This window comes from Gopherus flavomarginatus, chromosome 1 (genome assembly GCF_025201925.1).
Source record: "Gopherus flavomarginatus isolate rGopFla2 chromosome 1, rGopFla2.mat.asm, whole genome shotgun sequence".
NCBI lineage: Eukaryota > Metazoa > Chordata > Testudines > Testudinidae > Gopherus > Gopherus flavomarginatus.
This window is the reverse complement of record NC_066617.1, coordinates 47,075,376-47,099,398: the sequence shown is the minus strand read 5'-3', so window position 1 is coordinate 47,099,398 and position 24,023 is coordinate 47,075,376. Positions and strand designations below refer to the sequence as shown.

The following is a 24,023-nucleotide window of genomic DNA, read 5'->3' as shown; positions in this document are numbered from 1 at the left end:
GATTTTGGCAACCTACAGAAGAATGTATCCATGCACTATGCTGCTGTGAGCCAGCTCAGTTCAACCTCTGTCATCCACAGGAACAGAGGGTTTTTATTCCAATCATCTGTAGTTTTTAGGGAGCCACTACACATTATACTAAAAAAAAAAAAAAGTTATTTTCAAAGAGAATGTAAAAAATGTATGTGAACATCCAATAGGAGTTTAATGTCAGAGCTCAACACAAATAGCATAGAAAGAATATTTTTTTCTGAAAACCACTTCTCAAGTCTCATGACATTCAAATTTGCCTGGAAAATTACCTTAAATGGAGCTGGAGCAGCAGATTTTCTAAAAAACTGAAATAAACTGTTACTGTCTCCTTAGGCTTGTATGGAATCTAAAAGCCTCCAATTTATTTATTTTCTATAACTAGTCTGAGGGGCTATGGCCAGGTAGTGTAGGCCTCAAATGTAACTTTAAAAGAGGGGGAGGGGAGGTTTTAGAAAACCATAATATTAGCAGAAATGTATTTGTGTAATTTTTAAACATATATTTCAGTGGAAACAGATTTAAATGCTACTCCTGGGGGAATTCTGCACCACTGTGCAACGCAGAATTTGTGCAGAATTAATGTTCTGGGCAGAATTTCCTTTTCTCCCTGCAGAACTGGTGCTGCAAAGCTGCTGGCTACCAGTAGGGGGCCACTGAACCAGGCAGAGCCCAGCTCCACAGCTCACAAATAGAAGACACTGCTGGGGGAGGGGTCAGAGCTGGAGGATTCCCAGCAGCCGCAGTTACCTGCATGCCCTGAAGGAAGAAGGTGGCATACAGGAAACTCCATACAAGTCTGGGCCCCAGCATCAGGCTGTTTCTTCCTCTGGATTCCTGGGCTCCTAGGGGAAGAGGTGCAAAGTCTCTGGGCTGTGGGGCCCTGTGGCTGGGCTCTGGGGGGTTGCAGTGAGGCAGAGTGGTTCTCTGCTGCCCCGGAGAGAGACAAGCCCCTCCAGACACCAGAGTGCGTGGAGCTAGGGAGCTCTGAGCCCAGAGGGTCAGGCGTTGCCCTAGAAGTATAAAGGCCTGACCTCAGGGTTTGCTGGGGAAGCAGCCGCCAGGAATGCCAGATGCATCTGGCCTAGCTTGCGATTTGGAAAGCCCAGCGGCCTGCGGAAAACCCAAGGACTTGCCTGACCTGCCCCATGCCAGCTGCCCAGAGGAGTTGCCTAGCCTGCCCTGCGCCAGCTACCAAAAGGAGTTGCTAAGTCTACCCCTCGCCAGCTATGGGGTGTGTATGCGGGTGCTTGGCCCTCTAGCTGGGCTGGGAGGGAGAGAGCAGAGAAACAGGAACTGGTTTGTTGTAGGGGTTTCTTTAACTCTCTGCTCCTGGAGAATTTTTGTGTGTGTCTGTATAGTTACAGACGTAGTTGCTAACAAGTATTTTGGAATAAATTACCAAAATAATTTAAACTGGCATGGTTATATAGTGTTATTTTAACAAATAAAATATGCAGAACTTTGCAGAATTTTTAAATATTGTGTGCAGAATTTTTAATTTTTTGGAGCAGAATTCCCCCAGGAGTAAAATGCAAACATCTTAATGTAAGGCTTCAACTCAAACCCAGCATTATTGTGACAATGCAAGAGAATTCAGAAGTGGAAAGTAACTGAAAATTATAAATAAAAATGTAGCTGGACTAGTCTTTTCATTTTCAAAGCTGAATGAAGTGCAAGGGTAATTAGCATAAAGGATGAACAGTATATTAGATTTTAAACATTATTTCATTTTTAATAATCCAAGATGTTGGCAGTAATACAGGGAAGGCAATTTCAAAGTATATGATGTAGATGACACTTTCTCTTTAATTTAAAGCTAATGCTAGCTCGTGTGTGTGCATTTTGTATTAAAAATAGGCAGAGGCTGAGCTACGTACCTAACTTATTAATATGTTATATAGACCAATTTGTACCAATCTGGGCCTGTTTCTGCAGCCATTCCATGCTGAAAATCCTATTGTTTTGCATGGGATCCCATCTGCAGAGTATAAGGCCTTCAATGTGATTAGCCAAATGTGTTCCAACTCACAAGGCTATAATGTGATAATTGCAAGGCTGGGAGCCAATCAAATTGCTCCATTTTATAAATCAACTTTCAACTTCTAGAGTTCTGACATGAACCTCTCCAGTAGGGGGGTCCATGGAATCTGTTTGCTTTAACCTTAAAAAAAAATGTAGTAAGATTGTTTTCTCACAGTACAGAGTCTGATATTCTTGTTTACTTTGACCTATGATACCAGAAGTCAAAGCTCTGTAGAAGTCTTTTAAAGCAAATATTTTCATTAGTCTCTGCATTGCTGTTTCCACTAGCTGCTTAATATTTCTTCCACTGTAGAAGCCCTTCTGATCAAAGCATGTTTATTTTTCAACTTGGACTAGTTCTTTATACATCTCTGCTTAATCACCATTTTAGCAGTTCTAAGTGGTCGGTTCTGCATACAACACTCAAGAGAACAATCTTATCTTACTACCACCTACTCTCTGGATAAAAATGTGGATCTGTATACTATATCAACAAGATGGAAAGCAGGCTATTGTGTTATGCTTTGTATGGCAGGCACCCTGCCTCAGCAAGAATGAGACTAATTAAAGGGGGCCCTGAATGGAACTTGTAAATACTTTCTAACACTGAGCCTGATCCCAACATGTGCTAAGCATCTTTAACTACCACTAATTCAGTGGGAATTGAGGGTTAGCACCTTGTTGGATCTGGGACTGAATTAATAACATAAGACCTTCTGAGCCAGTTCTATGCACAAACTTGTGCTGGTTGAACTAAAGATGTGATGTTGCACTGATGTAGTTAAACTGGTGCAACTTTGTGTGTGGACACTTTTACATCTATTTAAAATGGGCTTAGAACAGCAAACTACACTGCCATAAACCAGATATAAATCTATGGAGTATGTCCATATGGACTAATGCACACAGTTGCATTAGTTTAACTAAATGGGTGCAGCATCAAACCTTTAGCCAAAATGGTGCAACTTGTGTAATTAGACAAGGCCTTAAAAAGCCTGATGTAAGTGCAATGTGAGCTTTGTTGCTCCCCAGTCAATGCAGTCACTCTTATACAACCCTTGTCAAAGTGAGAGAGACCAATGCATTCCATTACCAGCTAACAGGCCAAATGCTGCTCATCCTATGCAAATAGCACCACTGAAATCAGTTTAATGAGGCAAACAGGACTTGGCCAAAGCTTTTTGAAGAAGAAAAGATCTGTACAAATATTAGTAGCTTTGTTACTGTTCAGTCTTACTCACATAGGTTTTAAATGATTAAAAAATTAAATATCTTTTTGCACCCTCTCCTTCAAATCCCCCCTCCAAACCACAGTGTGATGCCGACAGGAAATTGCCACTGGATAATGGTTAGAGAGAGGGCTAGTGTGGGGGTTGTTAATATTCATTTGTTTAAATGATTTGGAAACAAAGGTTATGCACATATGGCCTGTGTTAACATTGGATCATATTACTGTTACCCTTGTCCTCCCTCCCTTCCTTCTTTTCTTGGGTTGTTTGTTAACTCTTGTATTGTCTTGCTTTAAATTAGATTGTAATCTCTGAGGTAGGGTCTGTGTCTTCTTGTGTATTTGTACCATGCCTTCCACACCAGTGCTCCATCCCAAATGGGACATTTGAGTGTTGCTGTAATAAAAATTGTAATAATAACTTCTTCAGTGCCCTGTTGCTTTACACTATCACATGTATAACATGGGGCGGATCTATGGTCTCGTGTATGTACGCTGCACACCTTTATTTCCCACTGACGTGTTTGCACACATGATGGGTGACATGGGACAATTTGCAGCCTATAAGTTTTTGTATTGGATTCTGCTCCAGGGTGAAGCATCTGTAATAACATGTATTTTAATTTTTACTGTAAAACCAAACAAAAACAGTTGGTAAACTGTAGCTGACTAGAGCTTTATTGGAAGGGCAAATGTCATCATCACCTTTTGGTCTGAAGCCAAGATACAGTCCTAAGTAGACACCCCTTTTGGGGAGTACAGTGTACTCCTTTAGGTAGATCCTGTTTCAGTTCTGATTGTGCTGCTTTGAAGTAATGCATGCTTAGATGTCTAATTATCCTAACTGCAAACATAAATAATGGCAGGCATACAAAGCAGAAGTCCACCTGAGCTTGAAGTTTTGTCCCTAAATGTCAAGAACTCTGTTCCTAGGCAGTGGGGTTAGAAATGAGTATGACTGGAGATATCCTCATCTGAGTCTTTTTTTTGTTTTGTTTGTAAATACATCTGGATCAGTCTGATGTGTCCTAAAAGCAAACATTTTGCACTATAGTATCTTTTTGAGGCAGGGATCAAACTCAACCCTGGCCGGGAGATGTAGCACTATCCAGAGAAGGGAAGATGAATTACATCAGAGATCTGGTAATTCCTACTCCATCCCTCAGTTCGAACACATCTAGGCAGTGTTTTATATTCAGTTATAATGATCCATTAAAATGTGTTTACTAGTCAGAGACTTAACACTGTGTTTATCTGGTAAGCATGACTGGTGAAGATCACAGTATTAGTTATTAATGCTATAAATCTTTTCTTTAAAATGAAGTATTTCTTAGTAAGATTTTTTTGTTCTTTGAGTGTGAGTTTGTTTGTTAGTTATATACATCCCTGGTGTATCTACTTTTTTTGTTTTTGTTTCATAAAGGGGCACCTACTCAAGTCTCACACCCAAATTTTACTTACCTCTACTGCATTATTTTTATATAGCATTATTTGTTTTCCCGATGTAGAAATAGTATTATTCTCCAATAATGGATGCAACGTAAATAAAACTGGAGCTCTTAAGCTTTGTAGCCTATTCACTAAAAATAAAAGGAGCTAGTTTGCTTTACAATCATGGATGCACATTCTACACACTCATTTGATATTAAATTTGCTCCATCTCACTAACCCTCCCACAAATCCTTCAACCAGCCTTGTGTTTGGTGGTGGGATCATAGTGGGAAATAATTAATTAAATTTTGGGGAGGAAAGGCTGCAAAAAAATTGTTATGCTGGTTGTCACAGGGACCAAGCCTTTGGGTTGACTTATACAAGTAAAGGGTCTTACAGACAGCATGAAATAAAATATATTTAATGTTTCCAACTGTGAAGGTAGGAACAAAAATGAACCTGCACCACAATAATTGCCAAGAGTTTAGCCCCAAGTGGCATTAGATTAAGCCAACTCTGGCTTTAGTTTCCACCTTCTGATTTCCCTTGTGACTGCCCCTTCCGAGATTCTTGTTTCTGTCTGGCTTCCTGTGCCTCAGGTGCGTACCCATTTACTGATTCTCTGCTCCTGTGCATTCAGCAGGGCTTGGCTAATCTGGTTGTTTTAAAGAGACTGCTCAGAATATCTGTGAGAGAAAACATGCCAGAATTTGAGTTGCATATCCAACTCAAAGGGCCAGATGCAGAGATGATGCATAAGGTGGCATAAATTAGACAACTTTAGCTTAGGGCAGGTCTACACTAGAAGTGCTACGTCAGTGCAGCTGCACCAGTGGTTTATGCCAATGAAAGAGCACTCTCCCATCAGCATAATTACTCTACCTCTGTGAGAGGGGGAAGCTATGTAGATAGGAGAACGTAGTGCCAGTGTGGATAGTGCTTAAGTCGCTGTAACTTGTGTCGCTCAGTGGGTTGTCTTTTTCACACCCCTGAGCAATATAAGTTAGATCGATTTAAGTGATAGTGCCCTTAGACAGCTTTAAACTTACTTGTACCCACTCTTCCATTGTGTAAGGCAGTGTAAATTGGTGTAACTTACTGTTCTATCTTCTTCCAAAATCAGTGTCCCATGACTGACACAAGTGTTGCTACCCTGCTGAGTGGTGGCAAAAATCTGAGGTCTTCTGGGTCAGCTTCCCAGTGGGGAAGAAAATCAGTAACTCGGAGTCTAGATATATTCCAAGTATAACTTGCTTGATTTTATGCAGCAGTCCTGAAACAGAGATGGTGACAAATGGTATGCTGGTAATCTAATGCCCAGTTTCCAGGATGCAGCTGTGTTCCAAGAACTGAATCTAGCAGAGCAAACCGCCTTGCTTCTTCCAACAGCTTCCTCTTCACAGAGATTTACAGCCAAATCAACAACAATAGAAGCATTATTTGCAACACTTAAAACTAGCTAACGCTCAAAGAAAAAGAACTTGGAAGATTATGTGTAACAATGACATTTGGCATAAAATTATACATGCTGGGAAGCTGGATGTGGAAAAAGAGCAAATTAAAGCAGGAAGGGGACTACTCAATTTTAATTTAACACCTTCCACATCCTTAATATATAAATGACACCATCTTAGATCCACACACCAGGGAGGGCTGTGAGAAGTTTTACGTACACCTCCTAATACATCAGCTCTGAATTTGTCCCAAATCCTGGAAATAACGAAACAAAACAAAATTGTGGTGCTGGATTGAAAAGCAAAGCACTCCACCCCTTCTTCCTTAGTTCATAGTATATTTAATACTCTGACAAGTCTGCTAGTCCTCGTGATTTGGCTCTGTGTATTTTTCTATTGAGGCTGGAATTGCATAATATTTTTTCTCAATATGTTTCTGTTCCTTTTCATAGGCAAATTAAGCTCTTGGGATCTTCTGATTTGCTTATCTTCCAGTAAAACTGACGATACAGACTGCTTTCCAATAGATGACTTCCATCAGTTAGAATTATTCCAGAAGGTAAAGTATTGATATGCCATCTTTTGTTTGGAATACCCCACATTTTCAGCACCCACTAACAAAAATAGTGTTCAATTATCTATTTATGGTCTAAAAATGTGGTTCATTAAACTGTAGAGCAGAGCTGTGTTTCCAAGTTCACTGCCCACTCAGGGATGTTTATTGTGTATCATATTTGCATTCTTGTAGATATCCTATCCAGAGATCAAGAGCAATGTCTTAATGCTTTCAATTTGTGTGTAGTTTAATATGTTGATGTTCATAGAAATTATACCCTCACTGATTCAAGAACAGTTCTTCATCTGGCATGTTATACTAGTTCATATGTACCGGTAATTTGTATTTACTGTCTGATTGAGATCTTGATCCTGCAAAGGCTTATGCACATGTGTAAGATTACACTTATGAGTGGGGCAACTCTTAGGATCAAGGGCCAGATTTTTAAAAGTTTTTATATGCCTAGAGATGCAGATAAGCACCTAATGCAATTTTCAAAAACACTGAGGTGCCTAACTCCCAGCAAATTTTGCTTTATAGGATTTTGCCATGAGAGTTAAGCACCTAGGTGCTTTTAAAAATTCCTTAGGTGCCCATCTGCTTCCGTAGGTGCTTAAATACCTTTAAAAGTCTGGGCTGAAGCCCTTTGATTGTAAATTCCTTTAAGTGGGGACAGTAGCTTCCTTTATACACCACAGAGAACCAGTTTGGCACTCAAGATTTGTTTTAGATTTATAATAAATATGTACAGAAAGCACCTAAATTTGCCAAATATTGAAAATATGATCAAATCAAAAATAAAGGGAAAAAATAATGACCATGAGAGGTCCATTGCTCATGCTGCCCCATCCTACAACAGTGGGGCAGGAAAAGGTGCTCAAAATGAACCTCACGTGGGGGTTGAGAGATGTACCAGCTATCTCTGCATGGTGGGTTTCGTCCTGCTCTGGCCTAATGGGGTTTCAGGAAGCCTACTAGGTGACTCCCTGGCAGTTGAAGAAGAGGGAAACAGCCACCTGATTTATTCTGAAGATCTTGTGGGAAAAGAGCCCTTTCCCATGGCCCAGGACAGCAGAGCTAACTCAAGACTGGCTTGTATACATATATTCCTATTAATGGGAATTATGCACATGGTTATATAAACAGTTTGGCCAAGATTTTCAAAACTGAGTGCCACAGTTAGGTTGGTAAGTTGATATTTAGGGAATTAGTGTACCGGCCTGGTTTTCAAAAGCACTGAGCTTCTATTCTGCTGCTAGGACATGCTCTTGGAGTATAGTGATTTTCAGCACCTAGAGAAGAAGCCAAGTGCCAGCAACAGTCAGCTGTCTTTAGCCCAGGGCAGCATTTCTCTATAAAAATTGTATTGACACTTAATTGAACCGGAGTGGTACCCACTATCATTCATTTGAGCTATAATTGGTTTTATTGAAAGCCAATATCTTGCTGGTAGTAACAATACTGAATATTAGATATGTCAGGGCACATTATGGACAAACCTACGACAAGGTAATTTAGGATGGGAAAAAAAAATTAGCAGTGTTACTGATAAATCACACTGGAATCCAGTACCATCAATATGGTTATGTTCCTCTGCGAGTCGGGCTTAGCATAAGGATGCCATCTGCCAACTGTTGTTTAGCAATGGAAGGATTACCCCACGGAGTATGCTTTTGTATGATATTTTACTACTAATTCTAAGGGCCATAAGCCTACATAACAGAACAATTAGCAATCAAAGCATTGGAATTATCTCTTGGGTGTCAGGTCACTGAAGACAAACCAACCTAATGCCTTTGAAATTGTGATACATTTGCTTTCAAAGGTATTTAGGGACATAGGAGTGGAAGGAACCTTTTGGGTAATCGAGTCCAGTCCCCTGATATCTCAGGCAACCTTGTTGTATAATTTTGTTCATAAATTTACCAAGCTCCATCTTAAAACTAGCTAGGTTGCTTGCTCCCACTACTCCTGTTGGAAGAATCTCACTCCTCTGGATGGTTAGAAACCTTCTTCTAATTTCCAGCCTTATTTCTCCATTAGGTGCCTTAGTAAATACATGACTGCTGACACAGCCTATGAATCCATCTGACCATTGTAGGTATTTATAAGTATCCCATTACCTTAGTATTGGAGTACCTCAATATCTTTAATGTATTCATCCGCACTACATGCCTGTGAGCTAGGGAGGTGCGATCATCCCTAATTCCCAGATGGGAAACTGAGGCATAGAAAAACTAAGTGATTGCCCTGGGTCACAAGGAAAGTCTGTGGCAGAGCAGGAACTTAGCATAGGTCTTCCACATCCCAGGCTAACATGCTAAACATTGGATCATCATTCCTCTCTATGTGCTCTTTCTGTGCTTTGAATGAGGGTGATTGATAGACATGTAGAGGAGCAAGAAATTTAGGAGGTCAAAACTGCGGGGGTAACAGAATCACAGCATCCAGGAGGAGGAAAAACAGTCTGAAACTGCCTTGTGGTGATTGTGGAGGAGGAGCTCCCACCTCAGAGTTCTATTCTCCAGCTCACAGGGAGCAGCAAAGGGTATAAATCAATGCTGACATCAATAAGAGTTTCACATGTGAAATGTCCCTGACAAATTATACAAGAAAACATGCAGGGCTTGTGGAAGACAGTGCATCTACTGGTGAACTCACTAGAACATCTCTGTGTTATTTTTAGGTAAATACACTCCCAGAGATTCAGCACTTGCTTTGCAGAAAAGAAGGATTATGCCAGATAAATAGAGCGTTCCCAGGTAATCCTCAGTTTTGTTTCAGTTTGCATAAATGTTGAAGATCCATTGACCTGCTTAGTAGTGAGGCTGATACTGTGTGTGTGTTGGAGGTTTCATACTTGTATATTCTTTTTTCAACAACTTTTAAAAACAAGACAGAATATGAGCGATAATCCATTTCAGACATCTCTTGAAAGTAAATTGTAGTAATAAAGGATCCTTTTAACTAAAGCTACTGTATCATTTAGCAGCCTGGAAAAGGTCACTTTTTTTTAGAATACAAAGTCCTATTTGTCAGGATATAGTGTGTTATTCCGTGCATTGGTGTTTACCCTTCACAGTTCTTGATTCAATGAAATATGTTTATCCAGTTTTATAAAAATGTTGTGGCATGAAGGAGGAGTAGGAGCTGGAGCTTGGTTTCCAGCCCGACAGAATTTGCTGATAAAAAAAGTCTTTGTACATTAAGTTCATCAACCAGAAAAATTAAAAGGTTACGGGCCAGCTGCCAGAGAATCCTAATTTACTATGGGTGAAATTCAGCCCAGAGCAGGGGCCCTGCACAAAGCCGGATGCTCTATGTTAATCCCTAGTTAAACCCTATGGAGGCAAATTCTGATATCGTTTACACCAGTGAATATCCAGAGTCTCTGGCACTATTCTGGATTTACACCATGTAACTGTGATCACACTGGCCCCATGCTGAGTGCATAACTATGTCGTAAGTGACTCACTGTCCCTAGAGTGGGCCCTTTGCTCTGGGATGTGCATTAGAGGGTAGTATGATGTAATACAGATTTTAGACAAATCAGAGTAGATTTGTCGAAGTTCCAAGGATTTCAGAAATTGAATTCATTTTGTAACAGTCTGGCTTTGAAACATTTTGGTCAGCTCTGCTATGCTGTTTGGATAATGGCCAATTAAAACAGTTTTATTATTTTGCTGCCACAAAACCACGAACATAAAAGGCACTCACCACACAGAGAGATTTCCCCTCCAAGTCATACTCTTTTTAATTGGTGTCCATAAATTGTTGTAATAGTCAACTCATCGCACACACCTGCTATATGAGACTGTCCAATGCTCTGTTTCTCTTGTAGGTAAGGGCTATTTTTAAACATCTGATTAATTCCTTTCCATCTTTGTATCATCATTACTTCACTAGATAATGGGCCTGTTCTTGAGAGATGCCGAAGTCCCACTGAAGACACTGGGAGGTGTGGGTGCTCAGATTTCTCAGGACTCTGGCCCTTACTCACATAGACTGTGTCTACAATGCAGGTGTGACTGCAGCTCAGGTAGACGTACCCACACTAGTTTTAGCCTCACCAGCATGGCTGAAAATAGCAGTGAAGACATGGTGGCATTAGCTTCACCGTGGGCTGGCAATGTGGGTACATACTCAGGGTCCCAGCAGGGTTTGTACAGCCTGTGCTGAAGCTTGTGCCACCACATCTTGCCTGCTATTTTTGACCAGGCTAGCTACATTCAAGCTAATGCAGCTCTGCTTACCCAAGCTGCAGTTACACTTGCAGTTGCATTGTAGACAGTGTCTGATGATGATTTTGGCAGTTTATAAAGACACGGTCAAGTAGTATAGGCCTCTAATTTCAGTTTTGTAAACAAAGGTATTTTCCAAAATGAATACAAAAATAGATGTCTTTAAGATCTGTTTTAAATGGCTGACTGTTTTTAATCTAAATGTTCCCCTGAGGATTGAGAAATCAAACAGAATAGCATTGTCCTGCAGAATGAGAACCAGAAAGTGAGACTAACATGTGTGGATTCACTGTCCAAGAGGAGCGACAGGCATAAAATAAACCAGCACCATAAATGATGAAAAGAGAGGTGGTTGATCCACCACGATTTCACCTGCTATTCCAGCCAGCTAACTCTTTCCTCCTTCCTTTCCTTGTTAACATTTCCTGACAGACTTCCTCCTGACCTAGACAGCAGAATTGCCAATAGTCTGGATTTGGCTGAGTAGGCGCCTGGATTTTGAAATTATCATAGGGAGGGAGAGTTTTGGTCAATAGCCAAGCTCTCCCCATGCAGTAGCACATGGGACTTTGTTTTTTTTAAAATCAGAATTGGCCTGCTGCTCCTGTCATCTCTGCCTGTGGGGGAACTCACCCGTTCCTGTTGGAGATGGCCACTCAGCTTGTATTTACCATGTGTTCAGCATTTAAAGGATGTTTGCTATGTAAGAGAACAAGTAAAATGCATGGTTGCTACCCAGAAGAGCTTACAGTCTACTAAAAGACAAGATGAGACAAGGCAAGGGGTGACAGTCAATGAGGCTGAGAGGATGGTTTCACAGCTGTAAGATTGTGTTTCTGTTGAGAGGTTATGCCAACTTCATAATACTTATTTCCTTTTTAAAATGATGTATTTTAGTTATAGCTGTTACTAGACCAGAGGCGTAGCTGTGTAAAAGGAGGGTTGTTTGCTGTTGCTTTGAGAATGCCTGCAAGGACACGCTCTCTGTGAGTTAGTTCAAATGTCTTGTTAACAGGACAAGACTCTGTAGTTGTTTCTTTGTTTTTCCACTTCACTGTAAAATAGTGTAACCAGACTGAAAACACATTTGTTCTTTGTGTGTGGATGACCGTTGGGGAGGGCTACTGGGGAGTTCTGCATGAGGTGGGAGAAGGAAGGCTATGGAGGGAGAGGCAGGGGTAACAGGGAAGAGGTAGGGTGATGAGGAGGAGGAGGTCACAGGAGTGGAGGAGGATGTCATCATAGAGGGTGGGTAGGATACAGCTAGAATGAAAGGGTAGGGTTGGGATGGAGCAAGGTGAGAGAGGAGGAGAGTTGCTGGATCCTGGGCAGGTAGAGCAGTCGGGGTGGGGATTATGCATAATATTGGCAGTGGATTTTAAAGTCCAGTGTGGAAGATGTTGGTTAATATCAGGAGGCTTGGGCTGGGAAGGATGAACCCTTACACTCCTTTAGATGGTGGCGGCTGATTGTAGGAGTCTCTAGGGAGGGAGCTTTTCAACCTGTTGCTCCTGCCTGCCTCCTACTCCATGTAGATGTGATGGGCTGGAGCCACACAGTTGTCCAGAAATAGCTGCTGTATGGTCTCGTGGAGGTTCAGGAGGAGGCCCTAACACTCACCCCTCAACTCCATGGTTCTGCTGTTGCTGGATCTGGTAGGCAGCCACAGGGCTTTCTGAGATAGGTGCCTTTAAGGGCCACCTAAGAGGCTACTCCTGGCTGCTTCTGGCTTCAAATTTGAGGATGATTGGGGAGGGTATTTAGGATTCTTGGGCCCAGTGCCCCATAGAAGCTGCTGTATGGTCAGAACTGGGTTGGATGCCATGGAACTCCCTCTCCCTACAAAAAGCTAGACAGATAGAGAAGGAGAAGACTCAGAGAGACACCCTGACAGTGAGACCTGGGGAGACCAGTAATGCACATGCAACCTTCTGTCTTAGAGAGTTTTCCCTGGGAAAATATTGGGATTGTGTTGGCAGCAATGAGACAGACATCCTGACATTCCTCTTGCCTAAGCAGTCTAGCCCAAGTCTCTGCAAACACACTTTACCTTCTTTTCCCAGGGTCCATTTCCCAGGGTCCAACCTGTGCTGTTCTCATCTCTTTTCTCAGCCAAGCCAGCAATTGTGTTTTAAGCAGTACCTTTGCCGCATGCAGACTTGCTTACCTCCCTGATTATGGTGCTGTGTGCTGGGCTCCTGTTGGAGTGGCTGCAAGATACTGTACACTTGCTTCCCCTCCCTCAGGGCAGCTGGCAGCATGCTCAGGGTACTCATTCACTCATGTGGCATGTTCTCTAAACACCACCTAGCTGCCACAGCCTGTGGGCCTTGCCCTGGCCCTTTGGTGAGTCAGTGGCCAAAATGTGACATAGTGACGTGACCAAGGGGTGGAGTGGGGCACACTGAAATCATGAAGCCTTCCACTATCCTATAATGCTAGCTTCTCCTTCAATCCCATTGCTGTAGCAGGCAGGTGGCTAGCAAAAATTAATTGTGGCGTGCTAGCTGTTGCTTTCCCCTCCTTTCCCTTTGACTTGAGGCATGTTGCCACCTGACGTGAGTGGCTGAGGTTGAGGGGCAAGGTGGCATTCCTCATCTTCTCCTGTTATCCCTAGGGCCACAGTTGTGGTTTTGTAGCAGCAGGTGGTTGGCTAGCAATTGTCTGAGAGGCATGCTGCTTATTGCTGCTCTGCTCTGACTCACTACCAGCTGCTCTGACTGTGTGTGTTAGGTCCCCTCTAATTACTGGGCCTGGATCCAAAGTTCTGCCTCAAATCCACCCTTGGGAGCTTTAAATTATAGATTAAACATTCTTTCCATTTTAATAATCTAAGATGTTAGTGAGGGGGGTGTACATTTTCAAAAATAGATTTGCTTTTGTTTGCCAAAGTGCCTTTAAAAATGTCTCCATACAAGTAGGCATCGCAATGTTGTGGCTGTGGGCTGTGTGTTATGACGCTCTTTTGAAACTCAGGAATGCTAAACTTGATCTATTTATGTATCTATTTTAATCTTATTTAGATTATAAACTCTCTGGATGGGTATTATCTCTTATTGTGTATCTGTACAGTGCCTAGCACTGATCTCAGTTGGGGCATTGAGGCAAATCTGTAGTAATAATAAATAAATGTGATGTGTTTTGAAAGAAAAAAAAGTTTAAAAGAGAAATGAGTTTAACTACTTGGTCTTTGCTCATGTACCATACTGTCATCTACTGGGTTATTAGGATATCCTTATGCATATGGCTTTTAACGTTGTGCCAGCTTTTTCATTATAAGTCATTTTTTCCAGAGTTTAATAACTGGTCTGTAAACATTGGTTTTGGTATGCAGCATAGCTCACATAACCCTAACCTAAGAGGAAATTGTTTTGGAAAATATCAAGCCAATCAATCTCTCTTATGCATTGTAGTGATAAGTGTGTTACAGGAAAAAGGAGTAGTTTGAATGTAAAGACTCATTTTTCTGCCTGTGTCACTCAACACAGAATTTAAAAACAATAAATGTGGCAGGTTATTAGTCTCTAAGGTGAAATAATTTTCTGATAATTTTTAGTAGTAGTTATGAAATAATGAGGTAGTAGATAGTCATGGCTGGCTTTCTCACTCTGAAAGTTCACAAATATTATTTAGAATGCAGTTCAGTAGGTTTTAGCCCATGAGTTAAATTCTTTTCTGTCTAGATCTGGTTGGCTGCAAACTGGGTTTTTCTTCAGTCACATTTTAGATAATGATTACCTACAAAAGTCATTTGAAGTGGCTCAGTTTTTGGGAGCTCAACTTGAGATACCTTAAGGGGGGAAGATTTGCAGAGAGTGGGAGCTCTGCACTTTTTGAAGATCACACTGGAGTCCAAATTACTAGTCAGTTTTGAAAATGTAGGCTGAAGTATTTAAAATAAGCATCTTTTTTTCTCTTGGCCTAAGCCACAGAAATGTGCATAGCACATAAAAGCTAAAAGCATGTTAAAGTAGAGACAAAAAACAGTAAACATCAGGGGTTAAATACTGACCCCACTGAAGACAACTGAAGTTTTTCCATTGACTTCACTGGGGCCAAGATTTACCACATGATTTTTTACATTGTTTTGCATACTCATGTCTCCTTAGTTTTTAGAGGCACCCATTCTCGTTGGATATTTCAAGACATATGATATATTTCATCCTTAATGGTAGATTTTATGATTTTCTTTCACCATCTTAGGGTGCACGGTTGGATCATATAAAATCATGGATCTTTGTTTCAGAATAGTTGACCTCTTCATCAGATAGGTGAACTGCATTGAGGAAGCCATTTGAGTGGAATGGGCCATTTTTGCTTGATGAGCACAACCTGCCCTCAATCCATTTTATTTCTAGTAATTCAATGCCTCATGTTTTTGTAATCACCACTACTTTTTAATCTTTTTCACCTAAATACAGCTGTGCTGCCCTAGTAGCAAACCAGGGAATAAACTGCTAATCTAGGTTGCTTTCCCAAACCCACCACATCATCATTTTAGTATTCCCCAGGCTAAATTTCAGACAATTGGCACTCACTTCACTAAAATGCTGACTAAAATAGTTGATTGCACTCTCTAGTAGGGTGACCAGGGATCCGGTTTTGTACCGGAACACCCGGTTGAAAAGAAATCCTGATGGCTTCGGTCAGCACTGATGACCGGGCCATTGAATGTCCGGTTTGCAGTGCTGCAGTGGGGCTGGCAGGCTCCCTGCTAGCACTGTGCAGCGGCCCACACAGCTACTGGGTCCAGAAGAGGCCGGCATGTTCAGCTCCTGGCCTTAGGGCTGCCAGCGGGTTCTGCTTGGTGCCCCACCTCCTGCCCGTAGGCACAGCTCCCATTGGCTGGGTCAGTGTATGGGAGGAATGAGCGCCACTCACGAGCACTCAGCAGGCAGCCATTGAGGGGTCTTGTGGCACATGCATCTGCTGTCCAGCCCTCCTTGCGCTCCTTGTGTGGCTGGGCTGGAGCTGCGGCACGTGCCTTGCGACGAACCATGGTGTGTCGCCCCATCGCCAGCACCCAGGAGTTGGAGGTAAGTGTATCCCCATCTCTGAGTGCTGGGAATGGGGCTGCACTCCCATCCCCCTCCCTCTCCCATCCCATCCCTGTACCCCTTACAGTGCTCTCCCACCCATTTTCTCCACATCCCAGAGCCGCCACTCCCATTTCCCTCACCTCCCACGCTCCTGCATCAAATTTGCCTCATACACTGCTGCACTCCCATTATGTCCCTGTACACCCCTGTGCATCCCACATACTCATGCACCTGTAGCCTTCTGCCTCCCCCTGCATCCCCATCCACCCCACATTACCCCATTTCCCACAGCCTCTCTCACCCCTATCCTGCTCTCATCCTTGGCCTGTTTCCCTCCCCATCATCTCTCCTCCAACCCCACAGCCCCATCTTCCCCCCCCAGCTCACCCTCCTCCCTTCCAGGCTGGGTGATTTAGGCAGCCCCTGGAAAAGTATATGAAAAAGTGTCTCTGTGTAGGCAAGTGTGTGCATGCATGCATTGTATGTGTATAAGAGACTGTATGTTTTTGTGCAGGAAGGTGCATGTATTGCTGCTTGTGTGTATACCTGTGTGAATAAAATTTGCAGCCTAACTCTGACTTTTATTCCTTTTTCTGGCTTGCGCATAAAAGAATTGATGACATAAAATGTGTGTGTATTCATTTCATAACAAGTCTTTAAAAGAGGAAGGAATTCTAAAAGAAATGTATTATTTCTTAAAGTGAATGTTGTTGACTAGTAATTGCAGAAAAGCCAATGGATCATACATTTCTTCCCACCTTTGTCTAGCTACATTATAAACACTTTGTTGTAGACTCTCTCTTTTTCTGTGTATGTTCAGCATCTACCAGCCTGTAGCCCTGATCTTAGTTGGGGTCTCTAGGCACTAAACAACAATTGTAATATTAAATAATGTGGAAGTATATGTGTTAGTGCATGTTAGATATGTACACATTAGTACATGTGTTTATCTACATGTAGGTGTGGGAGTCAGTTTCTACAGATTTGTTTGTATAGGTATCTGGACAGGTGAATTTCTGTGGTTGTGCTCTATGGATTTGTATTCGGGCTTCAAGAGTGGGCCTTTAATGGACCCGTTGCAGCTGTGATAATGTGTGGTCCTAATTTCACATATAAAATTACAATAACTTCAATGAAAAAAAACCACAGAGCTGGTTACGAAAAATGGGAAGAGGGGAGGGAAAGAATCATGAAGACTTTTGTGAAATTTCATTTTTAAAAAAATTGACTATTTTGACTCTTTTGCTGCCAACTCTAGCATCCTGTAACAAATAAAACCTGAACTTTGCATCATATATCTGTCAAAACAATAAATATGCCTGTCTGGGCCTTGGATGGGGGTGAGCAAGTGATGGAGGGAGGGAAGATGGAGTGAGCCTGGATGGGGCCTTGGGCAGTGATGGGGCCTAGGGGAAGGGGTGGGGCAGCGGGCAGGGCAAGGGTGTTCAGTTTTCTGGAATTAGAAAGTTGGCAATCCTACTCTCTAGGCTGAATGGAATACAGGTATAAAGCTGAGTATCCTCATACTGAAAGCATTCCAGTCGATGTATCCTCACCTGCTGTCCTAACAACCTCACATATTCCCAGATTAAGAGGGATGACAGCAGATAATCTTGTAATATCCCACATTTCCTTCAGGCAGGAAAGCAATTGTCTGACACTAACCTCTGGGACTTTGCGTGACAGGAATAAAACCATGGAAGAGGAATCACATCCACTTCTGATGGGCATTGTAATTGCATCAACACCTTGTAATGCATGGTATCAAAGATAGCTGAAGGATCTAATCATTATGGGCACCTGATCTTTATCCATCACCACAAGGTCATCAGCCAGTGCTACTTGTGGTTGGAACCTGGGTCAGGGAAGTTGGTGGCATAAAAATACTCTTGAGAGTTGTCTCACACAACCTTTTCCATAGGCTTAACTAGAACTAGAAGCTTAGGTACTGCTTGGTAGTGTCAAGAGATGGCTGTTTGAATAAAGGCCAAACATGCTTCCTTTAAAGCTGTTGGCTCCCTGCCGTCCTTAAAGGAGGCACTGGCAGTCTCCACCAGCAAAGAACTGGACCTCACCAATCAAGGGATCCAAAACACAAGTTATGGCATGAAGTTCTCCCAATACATCCAGAACCACTGAGAGAGAAACTGGCTGAAAGTCAGGAAGAGAAGATCTATCATTAGTCCTCTCCAGGTATTACTGTATAGATGCAGACAGCTCATTCAGGATTATTAGCTTGTTCTCTTTCTCTGTGCTGTGCATATAGATCCTGCTAGACTCAGGCTACCATGAAGGTTGGTGAAGAGAGGCCAGGAAGCAATGCACAAGGTCTCTTTGCAGATGGCCTTGGTCTCCAATGAGTCGCCCAACAACCAGAATCTTCTGAGGCTGAAGCCCCTTCATGTTCCATGGGGCCTCCCTCTTGCCCCAAGAAAACAATCAGACAGAAACTGTGCCACGTTCGATGTACTGAGTTTACAGTCTCCTGAGTGGGGAAAAAACAATTTACAAGATGTTGTGGCCAGAAGAAAGTGTGGCATTTTCAGTTCAGTTTCATGCTCCCTCTCTCGCTTTGTGTTTTGCTCCTGTGGTGACTCAATGGGTCTTGAAATGTATCTAGCAAACCTGACAGTTGATGGACAGCTTAGAAACAAGACAGACTTTATCTTGCAGTAATAGAAACCTTAATCATTCTTTGCCCTGTGTTTCAAATCTGTTACTTGTAGGTTATTATGCCTTGAACACAGTAAAAACAAATAAAAAAACAAAACAAAAGCTTTGTCTCAAAAACTGAGGATAAAAAGAGATGGCTAAGGAAAAGAACCGAATTACGTAGTCTGCACAGTGTCCCATGTATCTCTTGCAGTTTGTATTTTTTAATTTGTTGTCTTGCCAGTTATCAGTTCAATATGTGGGTCTCTCACAGCCAGTTAATTACACTTACATATTACCTGAGGGCGATCATTGCAAACTTAATTCGCTGTTACCTATAATACGCAGAATTACTACACATGCATCTGCAGCTCTGTGATCCACTTTTCACACCATGTACTGGCCATGCCAAGAGCCATGTAAACAGTGCCCCAGGTGTGCTTGGGGAGTCTTAATGAATCTAAAAGCAGTGCTACTTATTGGAGCAGATTGTTATCAGCTTTGCTGTTGTTCGTACTTGTTGACTCAGGAGTTCTTTAAATTGTTTATGATTGAGTCTCCCCTTGGACCTATGAACTCTGAACTATTAGGACAAGCGAAAGAGAGGAGAAAGCCTAGTCAGGTAAATATATCTGAAAGATCACCAGCAGGAAGTCTCATAGATTCATAGACTTTAGGGTCAGAAGGGACCATAGTGATCATCTAGTCTGACCTCCCGCACATTGCAGGTCACAGAACCTCACCCACTCCTGAAATAGACCCCTAACTGCAGGCCAAGTTACTGAAGTCCTCAAATTATGGTTTAAAGACTTCAAATTACAGAGATGTCACCATTTACACTAGTTTAAAGCTGCAAGTGACCTGTGCCCAATACTGCAGAGGAAAGCGACCCCCCCCGGCTCCCCCTCAGAGTCTCTGCCAAACTGACTTGGAAGAAAATTCCTTCCTGACCCCAAATATGGTGACCAGTTAGACCCTGAGCCTGTGGGCAAGACCTGCCCAGCCAGACACCCAGGAAAGCATTATCTGTGGTAACTCAGAGTCCTCCCCATCTAGTGTTCGGTCTTTAGCAGTTGGGGAATTTTTGCTGCTGGCAGTCGCCAGTGGGCTACATGCCATTGTACGCACTCTCCTCGTACCATCCCCTCCATACACTTATCAAGCTCAGTCTTGAAGCCAGTTAGGTTTTTTGCCCCCACTGCTTCTCTTGGAAGGCTGTTCCAGAACATCACTCCTCTGATGGATAGAAACCTTCGCCAAATTTCAAACTTGTTGATGGCTTGTTTATAGCCATTTGTCAATGGTACGGGTATTAATTGACACATTTGAATCTGTGGATATGTTAGTGGATTCCACATTTGATGGGCCAAATCCCAATGCCAGTTTATGTGGAAATTGGAGGAGCTAATCTGACTGATCCAGAGGTGTGGATCTGCTTGAGTAGGCATGACACTTTCTCAGGTCATCCAGAACTGCAGATCACCACCTTACCCCACTGCTTCAGTAAGAGAAAGACTTGCTGGTGCTAAACAGGCTGACAGCTCCCTGTCCCCCAGTCTATTGGCCACACCAGACAAACTTCTCAGGACTCTGCCAGCCCTTATTTTGCTTTGTAGGTTAACACTTGATGTATTCCAGTTTCCAAACTTCCCAGAAGCTTCCCCTTGCTGTGTCCAGACCCTGTCACTGAACACTCACAGTAATTACCAAGTCCTCTGCCTCCAGAGAGACAATGTACTCACCAGCTTACTTGATTCAGCTGAGAGGGCACCCTCTACTTTAGATCACAGCATGGAGATGACTTCATAATAAAAGGAGAATAAGTTTATTACCAAAGAACAGAGATTCACAGATTCAAGGGAGTACTGAGTAAGAATAATGGAAACAGTGAGGGTTACCAATAAAACAAATGCATAGCACACTTCTAGGAGACTAATCATAACTTTTAACAGGCTAAAACATTTGTTTAAGATAAGTTTCTCACATAAAGCAATCACTCAGCATTACCAGGGCCACAATCCAACTTTCATGTATTCAGAGTGTTGTCCTTTTTGCTCCCTGAGAGATGGATAACAAAGGGGATCTTTCCCTTCTTCTGACAGTCCAGCAAACCTTTGAAATGTATCCTTTTGAAGTCTGTCTCCAGATAAGATCCTTCTTCCCCGCTGCTTTGTGCTCAGATGTGCTTACTGCTTTCTCATCCTCCTGTTATCTTGTTCTTCCTGTTTACCTCAGATGCAAATGAACTCCTATTTATTTGGCTTGTCCTGCTTAATTTACATCAGAGATACAAGCAGATAGGTAAATAAACATTCCTTTAGGGAAAACTTTTTTTTTAATCAATTCTGCCTGGTTACATAGTTGAAATATATTTTTAGTATCGACTTGCAACATCTGGCATGATACCTGTACGTATGTCTCACAGTGCTTGTGGTGACCAGTATGGTATAAGCTTTCATTGGATACCTCACACGACATTCTTTATAGATAAACGCTATGACAGCAATGTGCTAGGAGTAGTGAGTTTGTCAGGCCTGATAGGAATTGCTGTTACATGACAGTGAATCCTTTGCCAGTTGGCACTGAGGCTCTTACAGCCATCGTAGGTCCTATCTCCTCAAGCAGTTCTGTGTGTGTCCTGGGTCTGTCTCTGCTGTGAGTGTAGGGCAATTGTGTGACTTCAGAGAGAGAGAGAAAGACTTGGAATGTGTCCCTTACCCGATATAATACCTCCCAAAATATTTACTATGCAGGGGGTGTGCAGTTTTTGAGGGGAAGTGGCAGCGAAGAGCTGTCTGCTCCTCCCCTTTGCCCATCTATTGGATTGTCAACCACACAGTTGCAGAGCTGTCATCCAGAGAAATCTGCCCCCGTTGGGAGTTCAGAGAGAGATTGCACACATTCACTGTCTACCTTTATGTCATTTCCCAGCATGGTCACATTGGTCTATGATGTCTCCCTTGGGATGAGGGAGAGATTGATCAGCCACAGAAGCACTATACAGCCATTGTACAGGGGAACTTGCATTATTTTAGTTTATGCACTTGTATCTAGGTCTGCAGGATTCAGAGTTCTATGCCAAAAATGACTGACACCAAGATCTGGCTCTACAAGGAAAGAAAAATGATCTAATGATCTAAACATGAGACTGGGAGCCAGGAACTCCTGAGCTCCTACTATAGCTCTGACACTGACTCACTTTGCTAATTTTAATTGATAACAATATTGATTAACAAATATACAGCTCTAACAAACATGATTTTTGTCTTCCAGTGGAAGAAAAGGTGGACAGTTACCATTAGAATTGATTATATCAAAGGTGCTTCTGGAATCAGCTAATAGAGACTGCTTCCTCCTATTAACTATTAGTTATTATTCATTGTATTATGGTAACATCTAGAGACTGAATTGTGCTAGGCACTGTAAAAAATTAATGAGACAGTCCCTGCCTTGAATAACTTAATCTATAAACAATGCCAAGTTGGTTTTTGTTTGTTTTTGCACCCAGGGACTGATAAATGAGGGCACGGTGTTTATTAAATTTCCTCTGCTCTGAGCGACACCAAAATCCTGATTCTCATTTACACTAGGATCACTTTATGCCAAAGAGGCCTTGTAGTGAATGTATATGCCCAGCAGTCCTAAGGATTTCAGGGCAGTTCTGATTTTTCAAACAGTCCTGAAGTGTTTTTGTTAGAGGAGGTTGCTCCAATAAATGATTCATAAGGTAATAATAATAAAATATAAGAGGTTACATTGACTTTCATCTCAAAACAACTAGCCATCTGATATTTATGGGGAGAAGTTTAGGCACAAAGGCCATCATCTTGTTCTTTTAAAACAGCACTGTGAGATAATACTGTGCCTTGGTTAGATTAGGTGTTGCCCTAGCAACACAATTAAAACCACATTTTAGAAGAGAAAAAGCATTACGTGGTTTCACTTGGGGAACATTAATAAGGGGAACATCCCTTCCCCCTGGTCCTTTCCTTGTTCCCATTGAAATGTTGACTTTTTTATTATTATAATGATTTTCAAGTTCCCCTCTTCAGTGTGAGTACTGAATATATCTGTTGCAAACCCAACTTAACACTCCAACAGTCATCACATGTTACTGAATAATTGCATTAGAAATAGTTAATGCTTTTAATGGTTTATTTAAAATAGACCTTTGACATGAAAATAATATTTTCCAGATCTGCAGACTTAGGCCCATAGAAGTCAATTGGAATTTTGCCATTGACTTTGTGGAAACAGGATCTAGCCTTAAGTTGTAATTCGTCCTCCCTTCTTCCTCTTTGTCAACCACAGCTCATTTCCATTCTCTTCAAATGTTGTCGTCACCTGAGGAACCACTTCCTCAGGCCGGTGGACTGTTGAAGTTCTGTTTCGAGGGTGCAACTACCCAGCCTTTGCACTTGAATTTAGAAGACTCACTGGTACTCTTCTTTTGGTGGCATTATCAGTACATTGGCTGGCTGGGGCCCATTAGTTAGGCTTATCCCAGATATAAGCTCTGCAAGCACTTGATATCCATTGATATTTCCTGGTACCGAGCAGCGTTCGTCAAGGATCTTTCCTCTTCAAGGCGGAATAACAGTCTTCTGTTTTCTGCCCACTTTAACATTTCCAATCTGCCTCATGGGGCCCAGGAAATGAGCATTCTTCTTAGAGAGCCCATGACGGTTCATCTTCCTGGTTCCTTCCCCTGGCAGCAGTAGCTCCTTCAGTTCACTAATGATGTTCATTCCTAGAATCCCATGGGACTCCTTCTCCCATATGGCTCCCTTCAGAGGCTTTGTCTTTCAGGATGAAGATGCATTTTCCTGGCAGTGTCTGGCCCATGTACTCTATGTCTGCTTCAAGGCATCCCACCACTGGGATTGCCAGTTCATGAACTGCTGTTAGATGTAAAAGCATGTGCTGTGCATGGTCAGCTTGTCCTTCAAATATTTTTGAAAATGCGACTCAGTAATGGTGGTGACTTCTGAGCCAGTATCTATCAAACATCTGGTCTTCACCCCTGCTGTACATACTTCAGCAGTTAGACAGTCTCCAAATACTCACTTGCAGAAGTCACTAGATATGCTGACACTGCCCACATTCCTATTAACATTGTATGCAGAGCAATTTTCCACCAAGGACAGGCCTATGAATTCTTCTGCCACTGCTTGGCCTTCTACTCCAGATGGACCACTCACTCTTGGTGCCACATTGGTTTTGATTGCCTGGGACTCTGCTCTCTTTCTCAGTGGACATTCTTGGCTAGTATGCCCTGGCCTTTCACAAGTGTAACAAATGTACCTTCCCAGTTCATCCTTCAGTAGGGATCTTTGGGATCCTGGTGCCCTTGGATACTTTGGCATA

General features: G+C 42.3%; 1 protein-coding gene across 3 annotated transcripts in view; it reads left to right on the top strand.

Moving 5' to 3' along the window:
* CPED1 (cadherin like and PC-esterase domain containing 1) overlaps positions 1-24,023 on the top strand; it is a 229,261-nt gene that overhangs the window by 44,538 nt on the left and 160,700 nt on the right. For all 3 annotated transcript variants that reach the window (XM_050936099.1, XM_050936100.1, XM_050936101.1), the window contains 2 exons: positions 6,621-6,727; positions 9,411-9,486. In XM_050936099.1, the coding sequence (XP_050792056.1) occupies positions 6,621-6,727; positions 9,411-9,486 (183 nt within the window). The remainder of the gene's footprint in view (positions 1-6,620; positions 6,728-9,410; positions 9,487-24,023) is intronic.